The sequence below is a fragment of the Chelmon rostratus genome, chromosome 8 (assembly GCF_017976325.1).
Source record: "Chelmon rostratus isolate fCheRos1 chromosome 8, fCheRos1.pri, whole genome shotgun sequence".
In the NCBI taxonomy this organism is placed as follows: Eukaryota; Metazoa; Chordata; class Actinopteri; order Chaetodontiformes; family Chaetodontidae; genus Chelmon; species Chelmon rostratus.
In genome coordinates, this window is record NC_055665.1 from 23,684,274 (window position 1) to 23,711,675 (window position 27,402).

Below are 27,402 nucleotides of genomic sequence, written 5' to 3' on the forward strand. Positions count from 1 at the left end.
ATTCCCAGATCCATAGACCAGTTTACTGCCCCGTGTGATCCTCCCTGACCTTCCTCAGTCAGACACTGTTGTCACGAGCTTGTTTTTCTCATCCTGTCATTCATACATGGAATTTGCTCTCGATCCATTATATTCCGAAGATCAGAAAATCAGGAAATATGCTTTTTTGCAGAGAGTTAGATTGATACAACTCTGATATCCATGGGCTTCATATAAAGGTGGAGCCAGTCTTGTCATTGCCATGAGGTTGCCAGGCAACCAAGGAAGTTTCTGTTCCCAGCCAAGAAATAGTCAGGCGCATAACACCATGTAAATCCACAAATTATTCATTTCGGTTTTTGCATGGATTAAATAAACAACACGCAGTGTGTTAATTTATGATCTTTAGGGGTTGTGACGGGCAGATTTTTTTTACCTTTGGAGTGAGCCATGGTAGCTGTGTCCCCCTGTTTCCAGTCTTTGTGCTAAACGAAGCTAACTGGCTAACTGCTGTAGCTTCATATTTACCATACGTGAGAGTGGTAGCGATCCCGGCAAGACAGTAGATGAACATAGTTCTCAAAATGCCAAGCTATTTCTTTAAAGATGTCACTTTGGCTGTTTTTTTTTCCTGACATTTCAGACTAAACAGCTAATTGATTAGTCTTAAAAGTAAGAATTAGATAAATCGGTAAGGAAAATAATTGATAGCAGCCCTACTATGTAATGGCCCTTTGGAAAAAAAATTAACTGAGTGCAGTTTGTCTTCATTACATGGGCTGATTTTTGGGCTGCTGAACCTTAAATAATGTTACAATTCATTGAGCCTCGGAACAGTTTCATACAGCTTCCTTATAACTGTATGAACTGAACTAGAACAATGGTTAGATGTTACAGATATGGACTCTTGTCAACATAGCGGTCAGCTGTCATATCATATCCAACTGGTGTTCACCTGAAGTCATAGATACATATACAGCATTTGCTCTTGAAAACTAGAGTGAAATTCAACCTTGACTGGATCAGAATCTGACGGGATATTACACTCCAGGTGGATTACTTCAATTTGTAATATAAAAACCTGAAACTTCCCTCAGGTGTAATATCAGACATGTAGGTGGATGGTAGATGGTTATTGGCTGTAGATAGGAGAGAGGGGCCATGAATGTGATATAGTGGTGTGGTTCAGTGGAAGATTTTGGAGCCGGCTGGTAGATAACTAAGCCATATAACAACTGCATTTGTGAGAGCACCATCTTGACATATTCATCCACTGCCATCACACTCTCAGTAATAGGGTTCACATGAGAAATGAATTAAGGGTTAAATTTGTACTTTTGTTTCAACAAGGTTTGTCTTTAAACCCAGTCTGTCTTATGATGAAGCCCACAGTCACTGAGACTAATGAAAAGTTCAGGTGAGGTTATGAGGACACCAGCAGTTCAGTGGCTTCAGGACACAATGTGAAAACATTTCCCTCTGCGTCACAGTGGTTTTTATTTTGGCCCTTTGGCCAGCTTGCCCCCCGTTCGTGACAGGAATGCTGAAATTTAAGCCAAGCTGTTTGATGTTGTTCTTGTCTGTGATGATGGCCACTGCTGAATCGCCTTTGGTTGACATCTTCATCCTCTTCCCACTTTTTTTTCCTCCCTTTTCCTTCTTTTTTGTCCTCTCCGCCCCTTCAACCATTCCATCCCATCATTCTGCTCAGTCGCCTGGAAGCCTGGGAACCAGTCAGGGAGATTTCTAAGTGGACTGGAGACATGTTTGCTTTAGCCTGCCTTCATGTTCATACGCCTCACAGTCACAGGCAAAGTTTATATTTCCTATGGTTTTCTATAGGTTCGAATTTGCAGTTAATGTGTAAGAAATAGCTTTTAGACCTGAGTGACAGCACCGACTGCGTAGTCGACTTGTGAGCAGAAAAAAAAGAAGAATTACGGAGATCAAAATGACATCGATGGTTTTGCAATGTAGACAGACCATCTTGTCCCACAATAACTTTTAAAGTGAAGACAATCTAACCCTTCACTCATTGAAAGCAATGGATGGCCACCAATAAGAAGGTTGCCAGCCTTTAAGACTATTAATATCAAAGGGATTCTGGCGTACATTCAACCTATACAGGTGAAGGAAGACACAGTTCCTGATGCTGGCTTAATCCAGACATGTAGGGCTGGAGAGGAGAATGAATGACCAATATATTTCCAAATGTGGCACACCTTTGCCTCCCGATGCCTATAGTCTCTGTAAAGTTGAGAGTTTAATAAGTGGCTGCTTCTCCAGCCTGATAAAAAAAAACAGGCATTTCTCATCCATCAGTGGATAAACTGAAACTCCAAAAAGTAGAAAGATGAATAAATTCCTTTTCCATTTAAGTGAATCTCCTTTGGGTGGATTCTGTTACAGTGCAGCCCTTGACTGAATCCTTGACGATGTGCGCTTTAGATAAGATTAGAAACAGGAGCCTGAAAATCCACATACTTAACACATAAAAGCATTAGCTGCTGGGGAGCAATAGCAATCCAAATCTGTCACAGTCCACAACAGGATCAGTTACACCGGGTCCCTGAGGAATACGTCTAGCAGGAGTCATAAGTCAGCATGTATACTTTGTTTGTGTGTGTGTGTGTCTGTGTGTGCGTGTGCATGCGTGTCTGTCAGCACGGTGTCATATATCAGCGTGTGGATCTGGGTGGAGCTTGGACAAAGAGGCAGCATTCAGCCATTTCCCCCTGAGAAAATCCAGCTCTGATGGGGGAGAGGGGGACAGATCTCTCATATGACCCCTCCTCCCCCCGTGAATGTCCATTGTTCTGCCCTTGATCTTCATGTCTACGCCCACACACACATTCTCTGATGTCTCACCTTTCTCCCCCGTCTTGACCTCTCCGATCCATTCAATGACTCTCATCATCTCTTTCACTGCTTCTTTTTCCTGTCGTCCGTCTCTGATCCTCATCCTGCATCCCCTCATCCCCCCTTCCTCAGTGTCTTTTCTCTCAGTGGTTTCTATGCTGTCTGGCACCCTCGCAGTCTTTTCTCAGTGCTCAGGGCTGCAGAATAATCCCGTGTGTGATTTCTCACTCTGTTCTTTTGTCTTGGCTTTGGCATTGCTGCCTCCATCCACCATGACTCTCCAATTCCAGGGAAGATTGAGTGCTATGACTAAGCCTTGCTTCTCCAGACCTACAAGCACTGAGAGAAATAATACATTTTAACATTTAATATCACCATCTTATTGGTAAGCATTTTATTTAAAAAAAAAAAAAGGTTGAAGAGTGCATTGTTTGAACCATCCAATCACCAGGAAGCCACTAGTTTTCCTTAAGTCCTTATGCGTGTATTATTATGTTTACACATTATTCCTGTCATGAGTTACAGTAAATCGTCTGCAAAAAGTTAAGCTCATACCTGGGTGACCACTCAAAGCTGCTCTAATCAACATAAAATACAGTGTTTGAAGCATGCAGAACATCAACATTCATGTTCTTTTTTAGCTTTTTTTTATATACTTTTCCACTGTTATAAATAAATTCAACACACTTACAAATTTCTAGGTGTGAGTATTTTTGGGGGGAGTACTATTGAAACTGACATCATCAAATCTTGGATGAATCTCAGCCAGTAAACAAACGCCAGATGACCTCTTACATACTTTGGCCCTTGCCTCTGAAATCCATCGTCCTTTAAAAGACGGCCTCTATCTACATGAGGACATGTGTGATGTGATGATGTTGTTTTCCTTCATGCCTCAGTTAATCACAAGATCTGCCATCAGTCATCTGCTCCCAGCACCAGCCTGTCAGAGGCCAGCGAGTGTGTATATAATATTTGCATGAATAACGGGGGGGAGCTCTCTTGTCAACAGTTCATGAGGTCAAAATGGGCTTGGCACACAAGAGAGGCTCATATTATATAACAAAGACGTAAATCTATAGTTGTTTTTATTATGTGGCAGATGAACAACAGAAGCATGTACAAACCAAGACATGATGCATTCATCACAATTTAATGTGTTGTTTGCTTAATATCTGAACTTTACCTACCGTGTGTACACGCTATGTGCATTCTTAATTATTAACCTTGTTAGAGCTACACATGAGAGTAACAAACTTCATAGATTACATGCAAGCATGCAGATTTACCTTCTTAAACTTTACAGGTAGAGGTTACACCTGCAGTAAATATGCATAGTGCATGACAGAGTATGTGCAGGAGTGCAGATTGTGAAGCTTCTTGTTGGTTGTCTCTGGTGCTCTTTCAGGTGATTGAGTCTCTGGGCATCATGATCTACAAGGCTCTGGACTACGGGCTCAAGGAGAATGAGGAGAGGGAGCTTAGTCCTCCTCTGGAGGAGCTCATTGACCTTATGACCAACATGGCCGAGGCTGAGAAAGACGCCTGCCCCGATGAAGGCTATGAGGCCACAGAGGAAGAGGAAGAGGCAGAGGACGACCCTGACAACATCTCCAGTGTTCACGGCTATAGAGATATCTTCAAGGTAGGTACCTGAGTGACTGTGGCTCTTTTTTTGGGAAACTTAGCAGATAGCTAAGCTTGCTGCTATTGCTGGAGATGTAGAACACATTACTTCCTGTTTTCAGGTTCTAATAAAATGCCAAATTTAAAGATGCACTCATAAATATTTTTGTATGAACAATGGATCAAATAACTGTGCAATGTGAAAGGTGTGGGTCATGGTGATGACCTCCCAGAGATTTATGACCCAGCTCTGCCGTTCCTCCCGGCTCTACAGAGTATTTTAGTGTCTTTCAGGTTGTTGTTTTGTTTTTTAGCTCATACTGTTTTGGTTCACTGCCTCTGGTGTGCTACCTACCCAGTACCAAATGGCAGATAGACAAAACTAGCAATGAGCATAGTGGAGCATTTAGCAGCTAAAGAGTCAGAGAGTTCTCTTAGGAGTTGGTGGAAACCAAAACAGAGCTAAAAGCAGGGTGAGCATTTGACTTTCATTCACTGGGTTGCCAGAAGCATGACTCCAAATGAATGCTAATGTTGCTCCATTTCTGCTGGATGTGGAAATAGGCAATATGCTGACACGTTAGCCATATCAACTTTATAAGAACATACCAGAAGTTCTGTTCCCATTTGTCCAATAAAAACTCATTAATGCAACTTTAAATGTTGAAATTTTGTCTTTGAGAGAGGGCCACTACAACAGCTGTGAGGAGCGGATTCCAGTAATGGTGGACTTACACTACTATTAGTACTATTAGTTAAGATACCACAAATTTTTAAAATTACTCCTTTCTAAGTAAAATTCCTGCAATCATTTTTTTTCATAAAATAAAGTATTATCAGCAAAATATGTTTAAAATATCAAAAGTACACAGACGCAGAATGTGGTATACATCATATCATTTGCTTTATTGGATTATTATTACTTACACAGAAATTTGTAAGCATTAAATGTTTTAGCTGGCTGCGGTGGAGCAAATTTTAACTCCTAGTAGTAACTAGTAAATACAGCTGTTAAATATATCTGGTGGTGGAGTACAAAGTATAAGTAAGCTTAAAATGGAAATAAAGCTCTTGACCACACATAATCCCCTGATGAATTTCCAGGAACGGACGACATCAGCGAGGGTAACTGTTCAGGAAAGGATGTGTGTGACAAAATGAAAATGTTAAACATGGCTCTGAACAAAGAGACCACAACCACGGTGCCGTCTGGCTGCCAGCCTCATCCTTGCTGGGAGTCATGTATCTCTGTTGTCCAATGGAGCACAGAGTCACTGTGTCAGACCTCACATGGCCTCGCACTGTTTACATAATCACCACACACCCAGTCGCACACACACACACACGCAAACACTGCCTTCCAAGGAGATGTATCTGAGCGCTGTGGCACTCTGGCTAGCCCGATGACTAGTTGGCTGTCGGTTCCAATTGTTGTCTCCGTGTTTTTCACCCTCCGACCATTCACTCTCTGTGCTCCCTCAGTTTACCTTTGGTCCTACTGTACTCACCCCAGCTGGCATACAGTACAATACACTATAAAACTATGTTTTAGTGCCACATTTATTCACTTTTTGTGATCAAGCATAGCATCATTTCATTTCTTTTGTGTGAAAATACCAACAGCATGCTCTGTCATACCTACTCGTGTGAGGGTGCGGGCAGGATATAACAGGAGAGCCACTGAAATTTTCTCTAACTGGAATGCAGTCTGGAAAAATGGAGGCCAAGAGCATGCCAAGCATAGACCCAGGGTACCTTCTGTTCATCTGAGAGAGACAAGGACGTATTCTGCCATCACTGTTGTTCGCTCTGTTTGTGTGTGTGTGTGTGTGTGTGTGTGTGTGTGTTACAATAACTGTTGTTTACAAATGTCTGCAAGGGTTCTTTGGGCTGTTTTAGTTTTTATGCGACGTCCTTCAGCAAGGCTTCATTGTTTGCTGAGTAAAAATGAAGAATCTGATCACACAGAAGAGATCCAAACTGTCATGTAGTATAGAGCTGCAACAGTTAGTCATTGAATTGATTAGTTGATTGACAGAAAATAAGTCGGCAACAAAGTTTGATAATCAATAAATGTTTTGGCTAATTTTTGCAGAAAAAATGCTCACATTTTTTTTCACAATTGTAAATTGAATTGCTTTGGGTTTGGGGCGGTTGGTCAGGCAAACAATCAAAACTAAACTAAACATTTTAGTTTGAGAAAATAAAAAAATGATAATTAGCAGATGAATTGATCATTATCATCTCTTTTGCCTTGTCCCTTCTCTCAGGCAATCCCTGATGTTGCTGGAGTGGAACTGCCTCAGTTGACAAGCAGCTGTATTATATACACAGATATATTATAATAGCCACTGGTCAAATACATGCATTGCGCTGTGAATTTGCACGTATTGTATAATCGCAGCTGTGTGAACTGCGTACTAAAATCCCTCTGCTTCACTGTGTCCCTTATAGCTGTGCACAGCTCATCTACCCAGTCTATCAGACGCCCCCAGTCACTACCAGGCAGTGTGCCGGGCTCTGTACACAGAAACCAGGGAGCTACGTACTTTCCTGGAGAAGATAAGGAGTGCCAAAGAGGTGGGTCCTTATCATCATCACTGCTCTTTCTTCCAGACACATTAATTGCAGTTTAAGCCATCAGATACGTGTTTTAGTGACACGTCACAGAGCAGATATAGTAACATTATTTTTGGGTATAGTGATTGCATAAATTCTTGCTTTATTGCTCAAGTCTTCTTTAAAAACACTCCCTCTGCTCTCCTCTAATGACAGGTTACAGGATGATCGCTGAGCTTTGATTAATGGACATAGTGAGGCAGGAAGAGTTTGTGCTGTGACCTTACATACCCCCATAAAAAGGCTCAACTGAGGAAACCAGCAGACCATAAAAGTCATGTATGAGTGAGCCATCATGCCTGTTTCAATAACAAGCCATCACATCCGAGAGGAAAGGCTGAATGATAGCATGTAATAGGCGTGGACATAACAGAGACACACACTGAGGCTGCGGTCAGACAACACTTTTTCCTTTGTGACAAAGCCGAGGTGGTCAGCTGATGCAGAAAGGCATCCGTGCTGATGACCGTGGATAAAGAAAGGAATAGTCACGTCACTGCACAGCCTGTTTTCCTCAAGTTATGACATAACTCTGACTCACAGCTTTCACTAGCAGTTTATCTTAATCATTTTATGTATAACTTATTGCTCATAGCATGTAGGAATAACCTGACATCTGTTTACATCACATAGAAACTTATTTTTTTGCAAGAAATCAGGTTTGTGCATAAAACATCTTACAAAGGAAAAAAACAATAATTACTGCTGATCGAAAAAAGAAAATTGAGACATATATCAGCTAAAATAAACCCTGGGGCCTTTGAATCTCTGCATTTAAAGCCTCAACTGCTCCTTAGTGTACAACATTAGGGTTGTTGAATAAGATATTAAAGGCCTCAGTCAGGTCCATTAGGAAGATCTAAAGGCTTCACTTTGACATTTGACGATCATATTCAGGCATTTTACCTCTAAAAGTTACAGTTACAGGCCGTGCTCTCACACCCTGCTGGATGACAGCAGGTCATCCAGAACACATCAGTGTGAGCGTAGAGAAGGAGTGACATGTTTGTTGTGCATGTCAGACATGGATGACGACGTCTGGAGACATGCTGACTCTCATTCTGCCAAAAGCTCTGAGTTCAGCTTCTCACAGCTGGTATTCAGACAGCCATGATTCAAATGATCATGTATGAGGCTGTGATTGTAGTGGTAGGTGGGTAGCTGTGATGTAATGTTTTCAACTTGTCCGCATACCACAAAGGATTAATGCTCCCTCAGTGTATTTGTTGTTGGTATGCGGTCTGTTATGGGTCATGAGTCTTTTCATATTCAGGAAAGGGGCTGGCAGGTGATTTCCAATTATTTTCCTGGGTGATGTGTGATCAGCAGGCTTTTGCAGTCACAATGCATCATAATCATTGATGAAAAGGCTTGAAAAGTTGCTCAGGGAAAATTAGCATGGGCTCATAATGTAATAATGTCTTGGCAGGTGCGTTATCAGCGAGTTTATGTTGAGGCTGTTCGTCTAAGCACAAAGATGTGACTTTGTGTTTAGAGGAACTAATTCATTAAGATCAAGTACAGGAGTCATTTCGGGCTTTGTTTGTCCTCAGGAGTATTTTGTAGCTCAGCTGTGGGTGGGAACATTTTCTTGAAGGAGTGTGTGTGTGTGTGTGTGTGTGTGTGTGTTTGTGTGTGTTCCACCTCAGGGTTCCTTCCTGCTACGCACTGCTGCTGCTGCTGCCCTTTCAGTGTGCGTAATGCATCTGAATGAATAGAGGGGTTTTAGTTGGTTACATAACTCTGTTAGGAGAGAGGACTTAATGCTGGGTGGAGAAGGCCGAGAAAGAAGCCTAAAAAAAGAGGAAATGTGCCGACTGCTGCTTTTTAGCCTAGAAAGCAATGTTTTTAAAAACAATCTTCACTATCACATGTCATTTTATCAGTTTCTCTTGTCTCTTATTCCACGTTTTAGCCAAGCTAGTGGTCTGTCTGTCCAGCAGGATTGCCATGTTTTTCATGGTCCCCAGAGGAATGACCCCCGATCTTGCTTCTATATTGATGTGACACTGACATCCATGATTTGGAGTGAAATTCCTCAACAGCTGTTGGATGGTAAATCTGGTGAACATTCATGGTCTCCATAGGGATGAACTGTAATAACTTTGCCCTCTGACTTTTCGTCGAGCACCACCATCGGGTCAAAAGCTCTGTTTATTCAATACTATCCGTACATGTGTTCGTATCTATGTAATTAACAAATGTTACAATGCTAACATGCTAAACTAAGATGGTTAATATGGTAAATTGTGAGCAGGATGTGAGCAGGATGTGTGGGTGTGAATCTGTGGTGTGATTTTTCCTCCTAAAATACATACTGTATATGAGTCTGTGCCTATGTTTATCTGAGGCTCCACCTGTGTGTTCATATACTGTGTGTGTGTGTGTGAGAAAGACAGACAGAGAGAGGGACAGCCAGGAGTAGGATGGCCCCTGAGCAGCCCTCCCTCTCCCACTTGCTCGTCTGTATGGCAGGGCTGTGCCGAGCCACAGGGGGATCTACCTTTATGTGTCCATCACTACCAGCCGTGGCTGCCAAAGAGTTGCTTTGTCTCTCCACAAAGACGCCTCCTGCTGCTGGAGGTTCACAGAGAAGCGGCTGAATTAGCGGTGACTCACAGAAACAACTCTGGCTCCTGTTTGCTCACGGATAAGTGCTTCTTGTCAGCTGTTGAGAGCTAAAAATGAATAACAAAGAGCAGAGTTACTGACCGGAAAAAAAATGAGGTTGTAGATGCAGTTGGTAATTGTTCGGTGGACTTGCAGCAGTAGCGCTATTGGTTTTGTTCACACAAGGGTTGCCGTGCGTGCTTTAATTTTAAATGCTGTCCTCATCAAGTGCAGAGAACACAGCTTAATCAAACCTTTTGAAATGGAAATGTATGGCTTTGATGTGATTTCATGACGCAGCACTCATACCAATGAGATAATCGGTTAGTGTTAGGCTCTTGGCTGGTTAGATTAGTGTGATGGGCTATTGATAAGCCATTAAGCACTTGAGCGTTACTGTACCTTGTGACGCTAAAGTACTGTGTACACTGTAGGCATGCAGAGCAATGATGCAGCAAAATGCATGCTGTTGTGTGTAGTATTATGTAACTGCCACACTGAGCCCGTCAGTCCGGCCGAGGCAGCTGTTCCCTGACAGGATGATAGTGGACTGTGATTTCCCTGGTCGGTTGAGGTCTTAACTCTCGGAGTCAGCTGGGTGGACTCCCATGATTGTCTTATCAAACCCTCCTCTGCTGTGACGTCACAAGTCAGGCCACCACAAATATTAACCAGAGGGGGCATGTGTTCTGTCTGCCCCCAGCTTTCAAATGCTCACACACCTTTTGGTTTAATTTTGTTTCCTTCTTCCGCTCCCTCTCTCTTTCACTCTCTCTCTGTTGTACACACACACACACACACGCACACAAGCACAATGCTCACACACTGCCGTTGTCCTCTGTTGAACTCTGCAGCAGCAGAGGAATGCAGGTGAGCTCCTTGTTTCCCACTGATAGGCTGCCAGTGTTCTACAACACACTAGTGGCCTCACGTTGTGCAGGTTCACACAGGTGTGAGGATGGAGGAGCTGGACTTGTATATGTGAATTTATGATAAGGTTCTTCTCATTTTCAAGAACATGGTAGCTGCTCTGTGAGGCTGTAGTGTTTATTGTAAAAACAAAGCAAAAAAGTCCAAATTTGTTAGCTTTCGTGGTAAAGTTAATATAAAAAAACATTGCTAGTTATTCAAATTTGATGGATATCCACCCAGTGGTTGTTGAGATATTTCACTTTGCACCAAATTACCGATCAACCAACGCCATCGCACGAGCATTATCACTAGCATGGCTATAAATCTAAATATGTTGAGTTTTTCGCCAGAGTTCTATTGTTTGTGGGCCAGTTCAACATTAAAAGCCCAATATCTTGTCAGCAGACGACTATACCAATGAAAGTTAAAGTGATGATCTTTCATTTCATAGATTCTGAAGTTATTTATAGGTGGCACCATTCTTGTGAACATACAGCGTTACAACACTTACCTGTCTGTAAGTGATGGAAACTGAATGGCACCTGAGTGTCTGCATATATTTAAAGACAGGCTGAACTGGAGAAACAGCTCTGACTTTGCTGGTCCACATGCTCTGGCTCTTCATCCTTCTATTTTTAGCTTCTTTAGTTCCTTATGTCTTACACTGTATTTTCTTCTTTTACATTCAAATTCTGTCTCTCTCTCTTTCCACCAGAACCTGCGTAAGATGGAGGAGGAGTCATCGGAGGAGCCTGGCCGAGACCTGAATGAGCTCCAGAACGCTGACTGGGTAGGCAGCTACACTCCTGACCTCTGACCTCCAGCCTCAACTGATCACTTCTCCTGATCACAGTCTCACTCACCTGAAGTACAGGGGGAATCACAGCCCCTTTTGGTTCCATGTTAAAGATTTTCCGTACTGCATGTTCAAATCAAGAAGTCTTTATGAATGCATGTTACACTCTAAATAGGCAGTGATTAAAGAACTTCTCAGGAACCGTGTTGAGGTGGATAGAACCGCTCCCCTTGATGAACCCTCCTTATTCTGTGTGCACAGAGAGGTCAGAGCACAGATGATTGCCATTGTCCAAATAAATTCATCTTCGAAGGGTCGTGCTATTTTCTACATGCTGCCCTTTGCTTCCTCCGTCAGGCTCGATTCTGGGTTCAGGTGATGAGGGACCTCCGTGAAGGAGTCAAGCTGAAGAAGGTGCAGGAGCGTCAGTACAACCCTCTGCCCATCGAGTACCAGCTCACGCCCTATGAGATGCTCATGGACGACATCCGGTCCAAACGCTACAAACTGCGCAAAGTCATGGTCAGTGTCCAGTTAGGACCACACAAAGAGATTAATGCCACATGCCTGCGTCCTGCGCTGCACTGCTGCTCAACTTAAGACTCACATTTGTCAAAATGTCACAGACAATAGTGCCGGGTCATCCCGGCCGTACACCTTACATGGTGACTATAAGCCATTTGGCACTGCAGGACAAACAAGCAGGATTTGTGAGCTAGATTCACACGAGTGATTACGAGGTAATTAAGGAATGAAGCAATGTCTGTGTTGACCTTTTTCCGATTCGTTGCCCCTGCTCTGGTGTTTCAGGTAAATGGAGACATCCCACCCAGGTTAAAGAAGAGCGCTCATGAAGTCATCCTGGAATTCATCAGGTCCAGACCACCTCTCAACCCTGTAAGTAGAACTAAAGAAAATGAACTTTAATATCACCACCCATCTTCGTGCAGCCTGTGACATTTGAACAAATATTAGAGGCTCACTGAGGTAAAATTATCCAGTAGTCGATCAGAAAAAAGCAGAGATCATCGGAAATGCTCTGGACTTGATTATAGGTTTTATAATAAAACTGAAATAGGTAACACTATTTCTTTAACACCATCATATAAAAAAGTGTAAGAAATCTGTTAAAATGTGGTAAATTAAAAACTAAATATTAAAAAAGTACAGCCTCTCTGTCAAATATGAATGTTTCAGCTTTCTATTGGTTTCCCTGCATTGTGAACTCAGTGAAATGCTGCTCATCAGCTCTCTCTTGACATGAATCTTACCGCGGAACATTTCAGCAGTGCGCTCGACTCTATCAGGTGAACAGTCAGTCACAGGCGACATGAGGAGGTGGTGAGAAACAGGCCCGCTGCGTATAACCCTGTTGGTTTCTGTCCGTTGTACTCCACTCCACTTGCTAACTGCCATTTTCTATATTTTGTCCGTCATCAAACTGTCGTAGGTGTCGGCTCGTAAGCTGAAGCCTCAGACTCAGGCTCCTCCAACGCTGCATGAGCGGATCCTGGAGGAAATCAAAGCAGAGAGGAAACTACGACCGGTGTCGCCCGGCGAGGTCCGCAGGGGAAGGCTGGGTAAGGAAACTCACTGCTTTTTTCTTTATACCTTTGTTGCACACACACACACACATATGTGCACTCTCTCATGCACATGAAAACATGCTTCAGTCTGACTCGTCTCTTTTAAGCTGAAGTATGGAGCTGATGCTTGCACCTGCTGGGCATCGCGTGCAAACCAACTAACATCAGTGGCGAAATCTGTAGCATCTTCTTTATTAAGAGCTCTGATTTTGTTCTTTTGCCACTTTTCTACACTATTATTTGTGCCTCTGCTCTAATGCTGCCTAATTTTTTTCACATTTAACATTACAACTAATACCTATTATTGTTTTGATGTACTACATTGCAAGACAAGTGGAATTTGTGCATGAATAATAATGCTAAGTGTCTGCAATTCCATTAACAGGAACAACGCTAAAACTGCTGCTGTTTCTCAATGTCAGTAATCTCACCCCATTGGCTGTGGATTATTTGAAATGCAATTATGAAAGTGGTTATATTTCAGTGATCTAAAAGTAGCCCGTGAGCATGCTATATCCCTGCATTTGTTGCCAAATCCAAGCAGATTACAACCTTTAATGTGTTACAGCTAGGCGTGCTTTAATTTCCCTCCCAACCACAAGCAATAACCGTGCCATGCCGTGACTGTTTCTCGTTGCAGTAATTCGGCCACTTAGCATGTCTTTCAGTTTTGATGCGTCAGGTAAAGTCTACCTCCCTGCTTACCTGGCTTTTTATCTCCTTCTGTTTCCCTCCTTGTTGTGGCTGCTCATCTGCTCTCCAGCCTGCACACACGTCAAACATACCGTTTCAGCGCACTGCCGACACATTTCATGTCATGCTTCAGTGGTTGGTGATGGCTGTGTGGTCTGTGGAGGTGAAAACATGGTGATGTGGGCACAGGTCAGCAGGAAGACACTGATGACAGTAGACTCATCAATGACACATTGACCGGCAGAAAGGACACACAGGATTTTCAATCACAGTTACAGATGCAGAGCTGTAGTAGCTGCACCTCAGCACTGACGTAATGTCTTTCATATTGTTTCTGGGGAATTTAGAGGTTTTAGCAACTTAGACATGTTGGGTGTCTTCAAATTTGACTACTTTTAGCATTTAGTCGTCCATGTTGGAAAAACTGAAATATAAAAACAGTGAACAGTAGCAAAAGAGAATTTTAAAAGACCACCTAATAAGATAGGGTGGTGTTTGGGTGATGTTTATAAGTGATTCTCTACTAGGCGCGCTCGTACGCATGTGGTGCTGAAAAGACTGCAGAGTAGCTCAGCTAAAAGAAAACATCAAGACACACATTTGTGTTTAGCATGAAGATGAGAGCACAGGCAGGTTTGGCTTCTGCCAGTCTGAGCAGCACTGACTCGACTGAAACTTCTGGAAAAGAACAAACAAAGGGCGAAGCCAAAACTTTCAACGATTCAAGGATCACTGTGTTTCGTTTGGATTCACGTGTGCAGCCACAGCCCCACCACAGCAGATGTATTATCTGTCCTAAAATACTTTCGCACGTTGGACAGAAACACTTTGGAACAACTTCATCAAATGACTTGGAGTCTGGAAAGCCTTAGAAAGGAACCTGTTGCATCATTGTTCCTCTTTGTTAAAAGCAGCTTGTGTTTCTACCTTCACAAACCGGCTGTAGTGGTATGGTTTGTGGGACGTATCCCTTGTTTTAAAGTGTAAGTGCCAAAATTGTAATGCTTTTAAGACAGCAATCTAATCAGAGAGGCATTCTGAAAACAATTTGGGTACAACTGAGCTTCTGCTTGTGTGGAATTATGAAGGAAGATTTGGGAAATAACGTTGTTGCCTCAGTGCACTTCAGATCTTTCTGTGGAGGACATCATTTGATGTGAAATCTCACTGAATGATCGAATCGTGTTCTGCTGCTGTCGCTGCTGATCTCTAAACACTGGGGAAAGGTCTCACCTTTGTTGAGTACATCGTCTGCCAGACACACTGCTGTCACGTGAATCTTACTGTAAGAGTGTGCAGCCAGCTGTCTCATCAAGGAGAGAAGTGGAGGTGCGTGTCTTCAAGAATCATTGACCTCATACTAAAGAGTCTTTCACTTGGCTCGGTGACTTTGCAGAACAGAATCAGGGTGCAGATGGATCAGTGTGCAGCCTCATGCTCTGCACAGCACTGGACACTCAGTAAAGTGAGATATGTTTCTCAGTAGTGCTGTGTGCTCAGCATGAAATGCATATGACCTAAATGAGACATTTTGATTGAGGTGATGAGGAAATACTGCTGAGGCGGGTGACTCTGATTAATTCTGTGCTCCACTTCCCTCCCACTGAAGCTACTGTCTCTCATCACACCACACAGCTTCATCACCTCACGCTTATTTCATTCATGCTGTCTGATGACCTGTGTGTGTATGAACTGCCCTCTTTAATGGATCATTGTCATATGCAGTGAACAGTTTGATTCTCACTTTGCTCTGTATTTCAGGGGGAAATGGTACATACCCACTAACACTCTAATGAACATGATTAAGGTTTTAATTTGGAACAAGAAAATGCTGCTTCAAGGAAAAATCCATTTCACAAGATATAAACACTGTTGTGACATAACTCTCGGTGATGTATCATGCACTTGTGGGTTCATTGTATTTTGCTTGGTGGTGGTTTTTTTTCATTCCCCATAACTGACTAAATGGAGATAGTGTGTGTATAATGCATCAAGAATTTCTGGAAAAGCTCCAGAGTTGGATGAGTGGATTGATACCACTCTTATGTATTTGCACTTAATCTGAAGCTAGAGCCGGGTGGTTAGCTTAGCTTAGCATAAAGACTGGAAGCAGGGCGAAACAGTGAGCGTGGCTCTTTCCAAACTTACACAACCCAAACTGAAACAACATTAAGTTGTAGTTTTACTGGGAGTCACATGTTGCAAGTATGTCCTGGCTGGGTGCAGTGACTTCCTGCAGACTCGAGGTGTTTGAGACTCGAGACTAGAGGTGTTTGCTGTTTAACAAGAAAACTCTTAACTCCCCATAAAACCATGACGTGTTGCGTTAATTAGTTAATTAGTGAGTCTGAGGTGCTGATCGGCCCATTTTTTAACATTGGACAGAGCCAGGCTAGCTGCTTCTCTATGCCTACAGTCTTGCTATATGCTAAGCTAAGCTAATTGCCACCTAGCTCTAGCTTCATACAGCACAGAGACATGAGAGTGGTGGTGATCTACTCATCTAATTTTCCACAACAATGCAAATAAGGACATTTTCCAAGGACAAGGACAGTTTAATGTTCAGCAGTCATACAGGACAACTCCAAAACAGAGAATTTCCCCATCAACAGTATCCTGAGACCAAAATGATGTGCAGCAACTGGACAAGTAGAATTTTAATAAAGCTGTGTGGCTGCACACACAACACATAACGTTTATACCCCCACAGCTGAAAAATGAAACTTTAAAGCTGTTTCTATCCTTATGCACACACCTTGGATTGAAAGCTGCGCCTGAAAAGCATGAACATGTAGCGAAAATGAGGGAAGGAGGTGATCCACCTAAGATATTAATTGACATTCAACCACACAATAATGCAATGACTGCATTAATCCTGACATGTTATTGGAATCTAACCACACAGACAACAAATGGTGGAATATTCTTGTAGCTATCCTAATGAAGGAGGTGTCCCCTTTTAGGTTTTGGCAAAACTCGCAGTATGCCACAGGATTTGTTCCGTATTGGACTAGGTAAAGTATGAGCTGCTGTGGTTTGGAAGGCCTTTTTCACCCTTAACCTTATGGCCTTGTTTGTCTGCCTCCCTGGCTGTAAACTAATATCTCCTCTGTTTGAATGTTCAAAAGACTGAAGCCTGGCCACGATCCATTCAGAGTGTGTGTGGCCGATAATGTTTGTTTGTGTTGGCGATGTAGTCTCTCAGTCTCTCTCTCTGAGGCTGCAGAACGATAGTTAGTTCTAGTCCTGCAGCAGATCCTGTCAGATGAGCTCTTGTGGATGCTTTTCCCACAAACAAGAGAAAAGAGAGCGGCTCCAGGGCTCCCATAGATCCGATCAGCTGCAGCTCTTTAACTGTCCTGTGCAGCACTCCTCTGTTTCCCCTTCTCACACTCCCTCCCTTCTTCTAAACCTTCTTTTTAGCCATTTTTTGTTCACCCCTAGAAACCACAGCCAGAGTCAGGCAGCTTAGTAGGTGATTGGTTATAATGGCACATAAATACTCCTCTCTCAGTGCAGATTGACCTTATTAGTCAATTGCGGCGTTTGCTTTCAAGGTCTCAGCTCCGCCATAGATATATCATGGAGGCATTTTAGGAGTTCAGAGGTGGATTATTTCATGAAAGAGGCATCCATGCTCTGTGTGTAACATCAGCCTGCTCCTCTGCCTCCCCTCAGACCCACTTAACTCACCCTTCCTGACCTCTTCAAGCTTTGGATGGATCTCAAACCTCAGTCCTCTGGGAAGATTCATTGCATCTTTTCACCTCACCTCTCATTAAAAAAAAAAACTGCGATTTGAAAACGTTTCCCCTTTTTCAGGGGCAGAACGGTCAAACTAGATTAAAAGAACAACACAGGATGCAAGGAATCACACGAGGAGGTGTTTTGGGATCCATCTTAGGTGCTTCTTCTCCTTTTTTTCTGAATGACTCTCCCCTGTGCGTGGCTCTGTGCAGATGACTTTAGTCCATACATGGGCAGGAGGGTGTCCAGCTCTCTGTCTCTGACCAACGGATCAGAATCTCCCAGAGTAGAACCCTCCGGATCTCAGTCTGCACCTCAGAGGAAGAGGCTCCTGAAGGCCCCCAGCCTCGCCGAGCTGGACAGCTCTGACTCTGACGTCAGTATGAGTTTGTGTGTTTGTGTGGATCTGTAGAAATTCCATCTGGCACGCATGGAGCAAATGACTGAAGTGCTTGTGTATTCCATTCATTCAGGATGAGGTTTTTGGGCGCAGATCGGCCAGCAGCTCCAGTGTGGCTACGTCTTTGATGGATGATACATCTCCAGAGTCTGTGCTGGGGAAGAAAAGTGAGTCAGGAAGTATTTCTACATTCCTGTCACAGCTCAGTCGCCTCCTTGAATTAATCACACACTGACGTCAATGTTTTCCTGAGATTTGACTGACTTTTTTTTTGCTGCTGTTCATCATTAAAAGTTCTTGAGCCCTGTTCATGAGCCTCATTTTCTTTTTTTCTCCCCTCTCCTTCCTCTATGAACACCAGCTCCACCCATGTTCCTGCCCATTTCCTCTACACCCCAGCCAGAGAGACGTCAGACCCCCCAGAGGAGACACTCCATCGAGAAGGAAACCCCAACCAACGTCCGACAGTTTCAGCCGCCCAGCAAACAGAGCTCCAAGTCCCTGGTGAGTCAGAAATCTTTTCACAGACATCGCCACTAGATGAAACGTAGATGAAAAAATACTCAGGTGACAAAAAAGGGTCAGAATAGGAAGCATTTCTTTTGGTTTTATTGTTTTCACACTGTTTATGAGAGCAGTAACTATTAACAAACAACTAGTGTGACAGTATTAGAGCACATGACTGTGAGCTCTCTGAGGACAGTGTGCCCTGCAGAGTCTTAACCCAGCTAAGACTGCATGTCCTGTCCAGTAACTTCATGAAGAAGACAAAAAAGATGAAGAAATGGACGATGGTGAGCATCAGGATCCCAGAGAAGCTAATGAGAAGGGAATGAAATGAAACACTCGCTGTCATCTCACTTCTCCTTTTATTTCTGTGACATTTGTCTTCCTGGATTTCTTCCCTCTCCTTTTTCTCTCACATTGTCTGCTCACATTATCTCCTGCTGTGGCTTCTTCAAGCAGCAGGAACCCCTCTCTGCCTCTCCCCCACACACTCCTTCACCTTCTCTCATTCAGGTTGGGATGATACCTTCATCTCCTCTCTGGACCCCCCTCCTCCTCCTCCTCCGCCCTTCTCCCTCCACTCTCCACCCTTTGCGGAGCTCCCACCCTCTGGAGGCATTTGTGTTGGGGCTGATGAAGGCAGTTTTTGCCCTGTGCAGGGCCATTTACATCAGAGGAAGAGAGTCGGACAAGGTTTGCCAGTCTCCCTCAGTCCGTCCTGCCATAATAACTGGAGCTGCCCGCGCTCTACTAATGCTTCCTGCTTCACTCGAGATCATTCAGCTTTAGAGCAGGCTGCTGACAATAAAGACTGAGGAGAACTGTTTTTATCTGAGGTGTGATCAAGCAGCTAGTGAGCAACATCATTGATTTAATAATCATTCCCTTCACTGCTTTAGATCAGATTTTAACACTCAAACAGAAGTAGGCAGCTGCAGCCTAAGTTCATTTCAATCTGCTCTAGTATTGATGTATTTATGATTCTCACCTCCATATTTTGGTTTATTTGTGACTCTGGAAATATGAAGACACTGTTTAGGATCTTGTTTCACATATTTGTGAAGATTGAAAAAATCATTTTGAAGTTGTCCAATGCTTCCTCCCCTGCTTTCCTCTGGTTGTGTTACAAGCTGGCAGGAGTCATGAGATGAGCAGGAGTTATCGTGCACTAACTCGTACTACAGCAGTCAGCTGTCAGCAGGCTATCAGCAGGATGCCGCGGCCAGCAAACTACATGAATGCTTTTTTAACCCAACGTGAGCTGAAAGAGTTCAGAATAATAGTATTTGATGGCTGTCGTTGCTGTTACACAGTTTGTCCACCAGAGGTCACTGACGTTTATTTTTACACACTAAAATGTCCCACTCAGTCCACATGGTCACTAATCTCTAAAACATGAATTGATGAGATCCTTTGCAATTACCACTCAGGACTGAAGCAGGACGGGTCAGAGGAGGTGGAGGAGATGACACCACAGCAGAGTCTGGTTGTGGGCTGCTGTGCTTGTTCAACCTGGCTGACTGTCAAACCCTCCAGGACAGCAGTAATGGCAGGAGGTTCAGCTGTGGGGGTCTCAAAGGGTGGTGGAGCTCGAACCACAGCAGAGTTTGCCTCTGGACTGTGTGTTGGCGGGTCCTCTGTTTCCTCCAGGTCAATGCTGCTAGGAGCATCAGCACAGGTGGTCAGCTGATTGCTCATTGCAGGACTGACAGTTAGTGTTTCATCAGAGGGGGTGTCTTAATGACTGGTGGAGATGAAGCCACAGCAGATTCTGGTTCTTGGAGAGATGTTGGCTCTTCCTCTGCTTCTTCCAGACTACTCTTGAAGCCAGTGTGGATGGCCAAGTAGGCAGGAGGTCCAGCACTGGAGGACAGCGGAGCTGATGGAGGAGTAATGAGACAGGAACTAGTTCTCTGATTTGTTGGCTGACCTCCTCCAGACCAGTCTCCTCATCTTCAGCAGGGCTGGTTCTGGCCTCTGCACCATCCACCATGTCTGCTGGCTGGATGTGTTATCTTTGTTGTGAGTCTGGTGCTGAAACAGAGCGCAGATCTCTCCTGCTGCAACATCAGCAATGGTGTTGAGCACCTCTACTGCAAAGCACTTGAGTCTCTTCACCAGGACGTCTCGGGTATAACCCTGTCTGAGTTTTTCCTGGATAGACAGGACCATGTTGTCTCTGATGGAGCGGGAGAAGGTGACCTGACGGAGCGTGGACAAGAGTGCAATGGAGACCCGGTCATCCACTGCTTTGGTAACTCCAACAGCCATTGTACTGAGCTGCTGGGAGGTGGTTGCTGAAGGAGGTGTTTGGAGGAAGTATCCAAAAGCCCTGCAGGACTTTTGGAACCACCTCTATCTGGAATCATGTCTTCCCACCACTCTGGTTGTTTACTCATCTTGAGCTGCTCTGAATCTACCTTTTTCTTCAGTGAACAATGAGAACATTTTTATGAGCCAAATGAAGTCTGGACCCACACGGCTGCTCTGAAAGATGCAGAGGGATGGCTGTTTGTGTACTGAATGATGAACACTGAGCCCTGTGTGTCTGCAGCCAGAGTCACTCATGTGTGTCTGTATTTATCTGTGTGTGTGTGTGTGTGTGTTACAGGAGGAGTTCTGTTTCCCTGTGGAGTGTCTGTCTCTGACTGTGGAGGAGGTGATGCACATCAGACAGGTGCTGGTTAAGGCGGAGCTGGAGAAGTTCCAGCAGTACAAAGACGTCTACAACGCGATGAAGAAGGGAAAGGTAACTTGTGTAACATGGACAGTGTAAAACAGCGAGTGACTGCGCGAACCAGCCATCACTTCCAGTTGTAACAGCCTTTATGAATGAGTGGACCTCCAGCTTTCTTGACTTCACCATGAGGGAAGAAGCACACATGTGTTTCTTCTGAGCTCCAACAGATGACAAACAGTTGGTCAAACTATTTGATGTTTGTATTCGTTACTTTGTGACGTCTTCTTCATCTTTTTCTTGCAGCTTTGCTTCTGTTGTCGAACCAAAAGGTTTTCCTTTTTCACCTGGTCCTACATCTGCCAGTTTTGCAAAAAGTAAAACATCTTCCTCGATTATCTTCAACTTTTGCATTTCAAATGAAATGAAATGAAGTGGAAGTGTGACTGTTTTCACTCATCACTTCCTCTGTGTTTTCTCTCTTTTCTGCTTGCAGGCCTGTGTGTTCACAGTGCTGCAAAAAGGTGAGTCAAATATCAGACTGATAGTAATGTGCTGCTGAATTCAAAAGAAGGGCAAATACTGTTAAAGGCAACCTTTGGCCAAACTAACTGTGTATCTGACTTCAGATCAGTGAAAACATTATTTCCTTCATATTCATGACTGATGCTCTCAAAGAAAACTTTCCCCTTTGCAGCATTACTGTTTTGCAGCTTTACATAGTAGTTTGTCCAAGATTTGAAATCCTTGTGACCCCCCAAAAAACACCTGAACTCCTCACCTGTGTTTCATACAGATGTAGGCCTACAGTTGTCTTCAGTTTTGTTTCTCAGTCGTCATTATGCGTCTCCTTGTTTCCATTCATGTGTTCCCATCTAACAGATGCGGCTGCCGTCCAAACCTTATTCCAGCTTGCCCATCTACTCCATCGGCTCGACCAACACTCTCCCCAGGGACAGGATCGGTGCCATGGCCGCTGTAGGACAAGGACTCTCGGTGGCCGGAGGACCGGGTCCGTCGGCAGTTGGAAAGGCCACGACGTCCCCCACTTTGAAAGGAGCTCCAGCAGGATCATCTAAAGGAGCTGGAAAAACCTCTGGAGCAGCAGCTGCTGCTGCTAAATCTGAGAAATCCTCCAGTAGCCCACAGCGCCACAGCATTCAGAAGACCATGTCCAAGTAAGAGCTATGAATGTGCACTGAATGCATCATATAGGTTCAGTCCATCCTGTTCATCAGTTTAAAGTACACTTTAAGTGAAAATGCTCAAGAGGTATGTACAAATACACTAGGTTCCCAATGTAGATTTGTTTGTAATCTATTAATGATTTTATATACACTCAAAGTACAACTTACATTAAATTATAAATGTATTTCAGCTGTACTTTAAATTGAACAATAGCATAAGTAAATAAAATCATTGTGTATTTGCTGTATATGAAGTATACTTAAAATGGTCCCATTTTAGCCCAGTCAGGTAATCTTGATCCAACTTAAGTTGGACTTTTATGCTTCTTTACTTTGCAAAGTGTAATAAGTGTGAGTTAGTTGTTCCAACGAAGCACACTGTAAGAGCGCTATTCAACAGTCTGGATACAAGTACACTTTAGTCTGCTCAGTATACTAATATTTAGTGTATTTGTGTATTTTTTATGAGGGTAATTATGACCTGATATGATATAAATCATCCTGTAGAGACTTTGTTTGATATTGGTACAAACAAGCACATTGTTTAAGAGTGAAAGCACACACACTAAATGTTTTTGGAAGTGTGGTTCGAAAAATGCTGCAAATGCTAAAACATCTACAAAAGCTGAAAACACCTTTGCTCATAATCACAAAATGTAGAAAATACTAAAACCCAATGAAAGTAGAAACAGGCCTTCAATCATAGCAGCTGCTGCCTGGGAACAATGTGTCCTCCTCACCTGGCTCAGGTGTCCAGTGTGTGTCTGTAGACTGTAGTGCTGTCACAGTGACATCTAGTGGCTGAAAAATAGGATGATTAGAGCAAGTAAAACATGCAATGAGCAGTAAAATCATTTTGTCAACTGTTACTTTAACTTTATTTCTCTTAATAATACTCAAACCTTCCTGTCAACAATCAATGCATTGAGGGCCAAAAACAAGATTCTGTTCACCTTGTGTTAATATTGAAGGTGCAATGAGTAAGATCTGGCCAGAATTATGAGCAGTTAGTGCTAACAGGGCCAGTAGCTGCACAGCTACCCAAGCTAACTTGTTATGTTTAAAGGGGTTTTAACAGACCCGAAGACCAGAGTCTGACAGAGGAGACAGGACACAAAAGTACATACATTTACGTTATACGTTTTAATAAATGCTCAGCAAGCAAATCAAGAGTTCCCTTGAAGAACAGAGATCAGTGGTTCACAGTCCAAAAGCTCCTGATCCGAGTCTTCGGGGTTAGCAGACGGAGCAGGTCCAGACGAGGTCCAAAGGTGGAGTAGGATGATCCAGGGTCTCCACGAGGAGCACAGACAGACAGGATCCTGACGAAGATTTGAGTGGTCGGTTTTCCACCCGGGTCTCACAGGGAGAGCAGACAGGCAGGGCACCGACGACAGCAGGTGACTGGAAACACCTGAGCACAAAATACAGGAACAGGTCAGGGTACCAAGGGCAAAATGTCGTGACCACATTGGAGGCAGACGACTCCAAGAATACTGGCTGATTCTCCGGGGTTTCTATACTGTGTGGCCATGTGGCCCCGATTGTGTGATTGAGCACACCTGTCCACCACACCCTGGAGTGATGCCACTCACTAGACAGACAGGGGAGAGACAGACAAGAGACAAAAGGAAGGGACAACACAGGAGCACAAAGAGGAGAGACTGCAGGTCTCCATATAACTAGCTGATGGCAACAAGCAGCTCCAGCCACAGATACAGCAAAGAGTAGAGTGAGCAGCTGTCAGCGGTTACTCTGGTGATGTGCTGCCCCCTATATGTCTGGAGTGACCTTTGACTGGTGGCCAGTTCTGACACATTGTACCTTTAATATTACTGACATAACTGACATGGCACCTTAGAAAACCACAGCGCTTTACAGTGAAGACCACATACCCTGGATAGTTTGGACAGTTACTCAGTTAAAGTCGAACAACTCTAATAAAAAATCAGCATAAACAATAGTGTTCTCTGATCCTGCTCATGCCAAGACGTCGTCCTGTTTCTGCTCCATGCAGGTTTTCCAAGCACGGCTCCTTAAAGTCTCACGAAGAACTGGAGCTTCCCCCGGAGCTGACGGAGGACTGGGCCACCATGGAGGTGTGTGTGGACTGCAAGAAGTTCATCACTGACATTATCGCCTCCAGCAAGCACAGCCTGTCACTGGCCACCAAGAGAGCTCGCCTAAAACGCAAGACCCAGTCCTTCTACCTGTCCTCCCCTAAAGGAAGGGAGGAGTACCGGCCCTCTGAACGAACAATCAAAGAGATCTAAAACTCTCTATCTCTCCCTCTGGCTGCTTCCAGCTCCAATGGCACAATTATTAAGACTCAACACTGGATATGATCTGACTGTGTGTGTGTACTTCAGACAGTTCAAGCTGTCAGAGTGGCTGACATGAACCTCAGTGGTGGACAGTGTGTTTTTGTTGCTGTGTGCTGATCATTGTGTACAGCTCCTTCAGACGACAGCATATTGTAGATCTGCCAGTCTTTTTTTTTTACCATATCATAGATGATCCTTTAATCTCTGGCCACAGTGTTTGAGTAAAGATACAAGAAGTGTTGTTATGGCAAATGGCGATGCCTCAAGGTGGAACGACTTCCCTCCCCTCTGATGGCACGGCAGCGTGGTCCGACCCAACCTACCCTCAGATCAATAAGCACAAGAAGGACTGATGTGTGTTTGACTTCCTCAGGCGCCGGCACTGCAGAAGACACGAGGCCTGTGGAGAGATCGTGTTGTAAACTGAGAGTGACACTCAAGAAAATTGAATATCAAACTGTACATTTTGTATTGGTTTTAATTTAGTTTTTTACACGTGTGTACAATAATGATTGTTCGATGACACGCCGCCCTCTGGTTTTAATTTGTTTGTTTAATAAGTTTTATTTCGCTCACGATGCTCAATGGGACTCTCCTCCACTTTCATCTTCACTAAGTAACTAACTACTTGAAAGTGTGCTTCTGTTTTTCTTGAGGGAGCAGAGGAAAAGTCTTTGTGTTCTCATGTCTGTTTTGCATCACATTTAGGAAACATCATCTGCTTTTTTGCAGATTTAGTGCCAAATAATAACTTCATTCTAATCTGTATGTCACCCAAGAAAAGTCATTTCCCCTGATGTACGCCTGCAGCGTTTTTGGAACAAAACGCTGTAACAAATTGGGCCGAGCCTGCTTCTTAAAACGCGCTTTCAAATCTCTCTATAACATGAAATAATCAAGACTAAATCAGCATGGAGAGTTTGACACTCAGACAGTCTGCATCATCAGGACTGTGTCTGTATGTTTTGATCAGATTTGATGCACTGTGCTGGATTTTAGTCCTGCACTTCATAAAGTGAGGGGACATGTGAGAGACAGAAAAAGAACAGTCTCATTGAAGGTGCAGATATTTTGTGTCCGATATAGGTCAAGCTCAAAGAGAGCCTACATCTCCCATGATGGCAACTTCAAACCAGTGAGCACAGCACAGGGAAGAGAAAACATTCTTAAAAAAACTCTTTTTTTGGCCTTTCAGCACATTTCTTCACACTGTGTGTTCATTTGCAACCATTTTTGACTTGGATCAGTCAGATGTGCACAGAAGCAGGTGTAGAAACATAATTACCTGCAGCATCATGTGTGGGAATTTTCAGACTTGCCTTTTGATAATTTACAGGAAATATCTGCATATTTTTACATTTTGAAATACCTTTAAATGTAGTAATGTATAAATATAGTGTATGAACTCCTCAGCATTTCTTTACATTAAGTTCTTGACTTGTATTTATATTGAAGTCACAATAAAACATCTCCTGTTCATGTTTTTGTACAGATATACACTTTATGAAGCCCAGCTGCCATTCTGTAAGTCTTAATATGACACATTTCCCTCCATCATTCAGAGTCTCATTGGCAGGAAGATGCACCTGATTTGTGGCCTGTCTTATTTGATTCTTCATCACATTCCTCATCTTCCTCCTTAAGATGTCTCTGCCTTAAGAGTTGCCTTTTCTGATCACACTCATATGTTGAACAGTCATCTGCTGTAAGTGTACATACTGTGTTTCTAATGGTTTGTTTGTAGATGAGCTCTGTTGCCTCGATGGTATCTGGACGGTGAGACTGCTGTAGATCTGTGTCTCTGAGGGAAACTATCCCAGTACAGTGTGTTCAGGGAGGGAGTGGGAAGTCCACACAAGAAGCCTCACAGTGTGACAGCATCATGCATGTACTACGGTGTAGCTTGTACCTTCAGTCTATATTACCTTCAAGCTGTAACTCCCTGCAGAGAGTGCAACAAATGATGACTACAACAATAAACTGTAATGCAATACCCGATCAAAGCCTCTGTATCTTCTTTGTCTTGTGTTTTTATTTGTGTGACATTTGTCTTCCTGGATTTCTTCCCTCTCCTTTTTCTCTCACATCGTCTGCTCACATTATCTCCTGCTGTGACTTCTTCAAGCAGCAGGAACCCCTCTCTTACTCTCCCCCACACACTCCTTCTCTCATTCAGGTTGGGATGATACCTTCATCTCCTCTCTGGACCCCCCTCCTCCTCCTCCTCTTTCGCCCTTCTCCCACCACTCTCCACCCTTTGCAGAGCTCCTACCCTCTGGAAGCATTTGTGTTGGGGCTGATGAAGGCAGTTTTTGCCCTGTGCAGGGCCATTTACATCAGAGGAAGAGAGTCGGACAAGGTTTGCCAGTCTCCCTCAGTCCGTCCTGCCATAATAAGTGGAGCTGCCCACGCTCTACTAATGCTTCCCTATTTCATCTTCACTAAGCGTCCTTGAAAGCATCTTGCACTTCCATAAAGTGATCAGTCGACACACTCAGGCTGGACACAGCAAAGCAGCCTGTTGAACCCCAGTGGGCAGAGAGAAAAGAACCAAACTGAGGTGGCAGCCTGTAGAAGTTGAGCGAGATGTTCCTCATAGTGAGGGTTAGGGTTAGGTTAGGCCAGTTCAACTGGAGAAACAGCTTCGTCTTTGTTGGTCCGCATGTTCTGGCTGTTCGTCCTTCTACTTTTTGGCTTATTTATTTCCTTATGTCTTACACTGTATTTGTGGTTTCTTCTTTAATACTGTTGTAGGTGTCGGCTCGTAAGCTGAAGCCTCAGATTCAGCCTCCTCCAGGTCCGCAGGGGAAGGCTGGGTAAGGAAAAAAATGCTGCTCATATTTGGTAAAGTTACTGTTTCTGCACTGTCTGTAACTTTCA

At 43.7% G+C, this 27,402-nt stretch overlaps 1 protein-coding gene across 6 annotated transcripts in view; it reads left to right on the top strand.

The window, feature by feature from the left end:
• The window catches only part of spire1b (spire-type actin nucleation factor 1b), a 35,881-nt gene extending 9,367 nt beyond the window's left edge, over positions 1 to 26,514 (top strand). The window contains exons 3-18 of one of the 6 annotated variants that reach the window (XM_041941854.1): positions 4,247 to 4,483; positions 6,919 to 7,044; positions 11,321 to 11,395; positions 11,577 to 11,666; positions 11,759 to 11,923; positions 12,212 to 12,298; positions 12,852 to 12,981; positions 13,628 to 13,669; positions 17,640 to 17,803; positions 17,901 to 17,994; positions 18,189 to 18,331; positions 20,946 to 21,083; positions 21,318 to 21,388; positions 21,508 to 21,535; positions 21,894 to 22,189; positions 24,216 to 26,514. In XM_041941854.1, coding sequence (XP_041797788.1) covers positions 4,247 to 4,483; positions 6,919 to 7,044; positions 11,321 to 11,395; positions 11,577 to 11,666; positions 11,759 to 11,923; positions 12,212 to 12,298; positions 12,852 to 12,981; positions 13,628 to 13,669; positions 17,640 to 17,803; positions 17,901 to 17,994; positions 18,189 to 18,331; positions 20,946 to 21,083; positions 21,318 to 21,388; positions 21,508 to 21,535; positions 21,894 to 22,189; positions 24,216 to 24,471 — 2,142 coding nt within the window. In that variant the 3' untranslated portion in view covers positions 24,472 to 26,514. Of the gene's footprint in view, positions 1 to 4,246; positions 4,484 to 6,918; positions 7,045 to 11,320; positions 11,396 to 11,576; positions 11,667 to 11,758; positions 11,924 to 12,211; positions 12,299 to 12,851; positions 12,982 to 13,627; positions 13,670 to 16,643; positions 16,695 to 17,639; positions 17,804 to 17,900; positions 17,995 to 18,188; positions 18,332 to 20,945; positions 21,084 to 21,317; positions 21,389 to 21,507; positions 21,536 to 21,893; positions 22,190 to 24,215 lie in introns of all 6 variants that reach the window. The other 5 variants (XM_041941853.1, XM_041941855.1, XM_041941858.1 and 2 more) reach the window with 5 other exon arrangements.
• Positions 26,515 to 27,402: the final 888 nt, after the last annotated feature.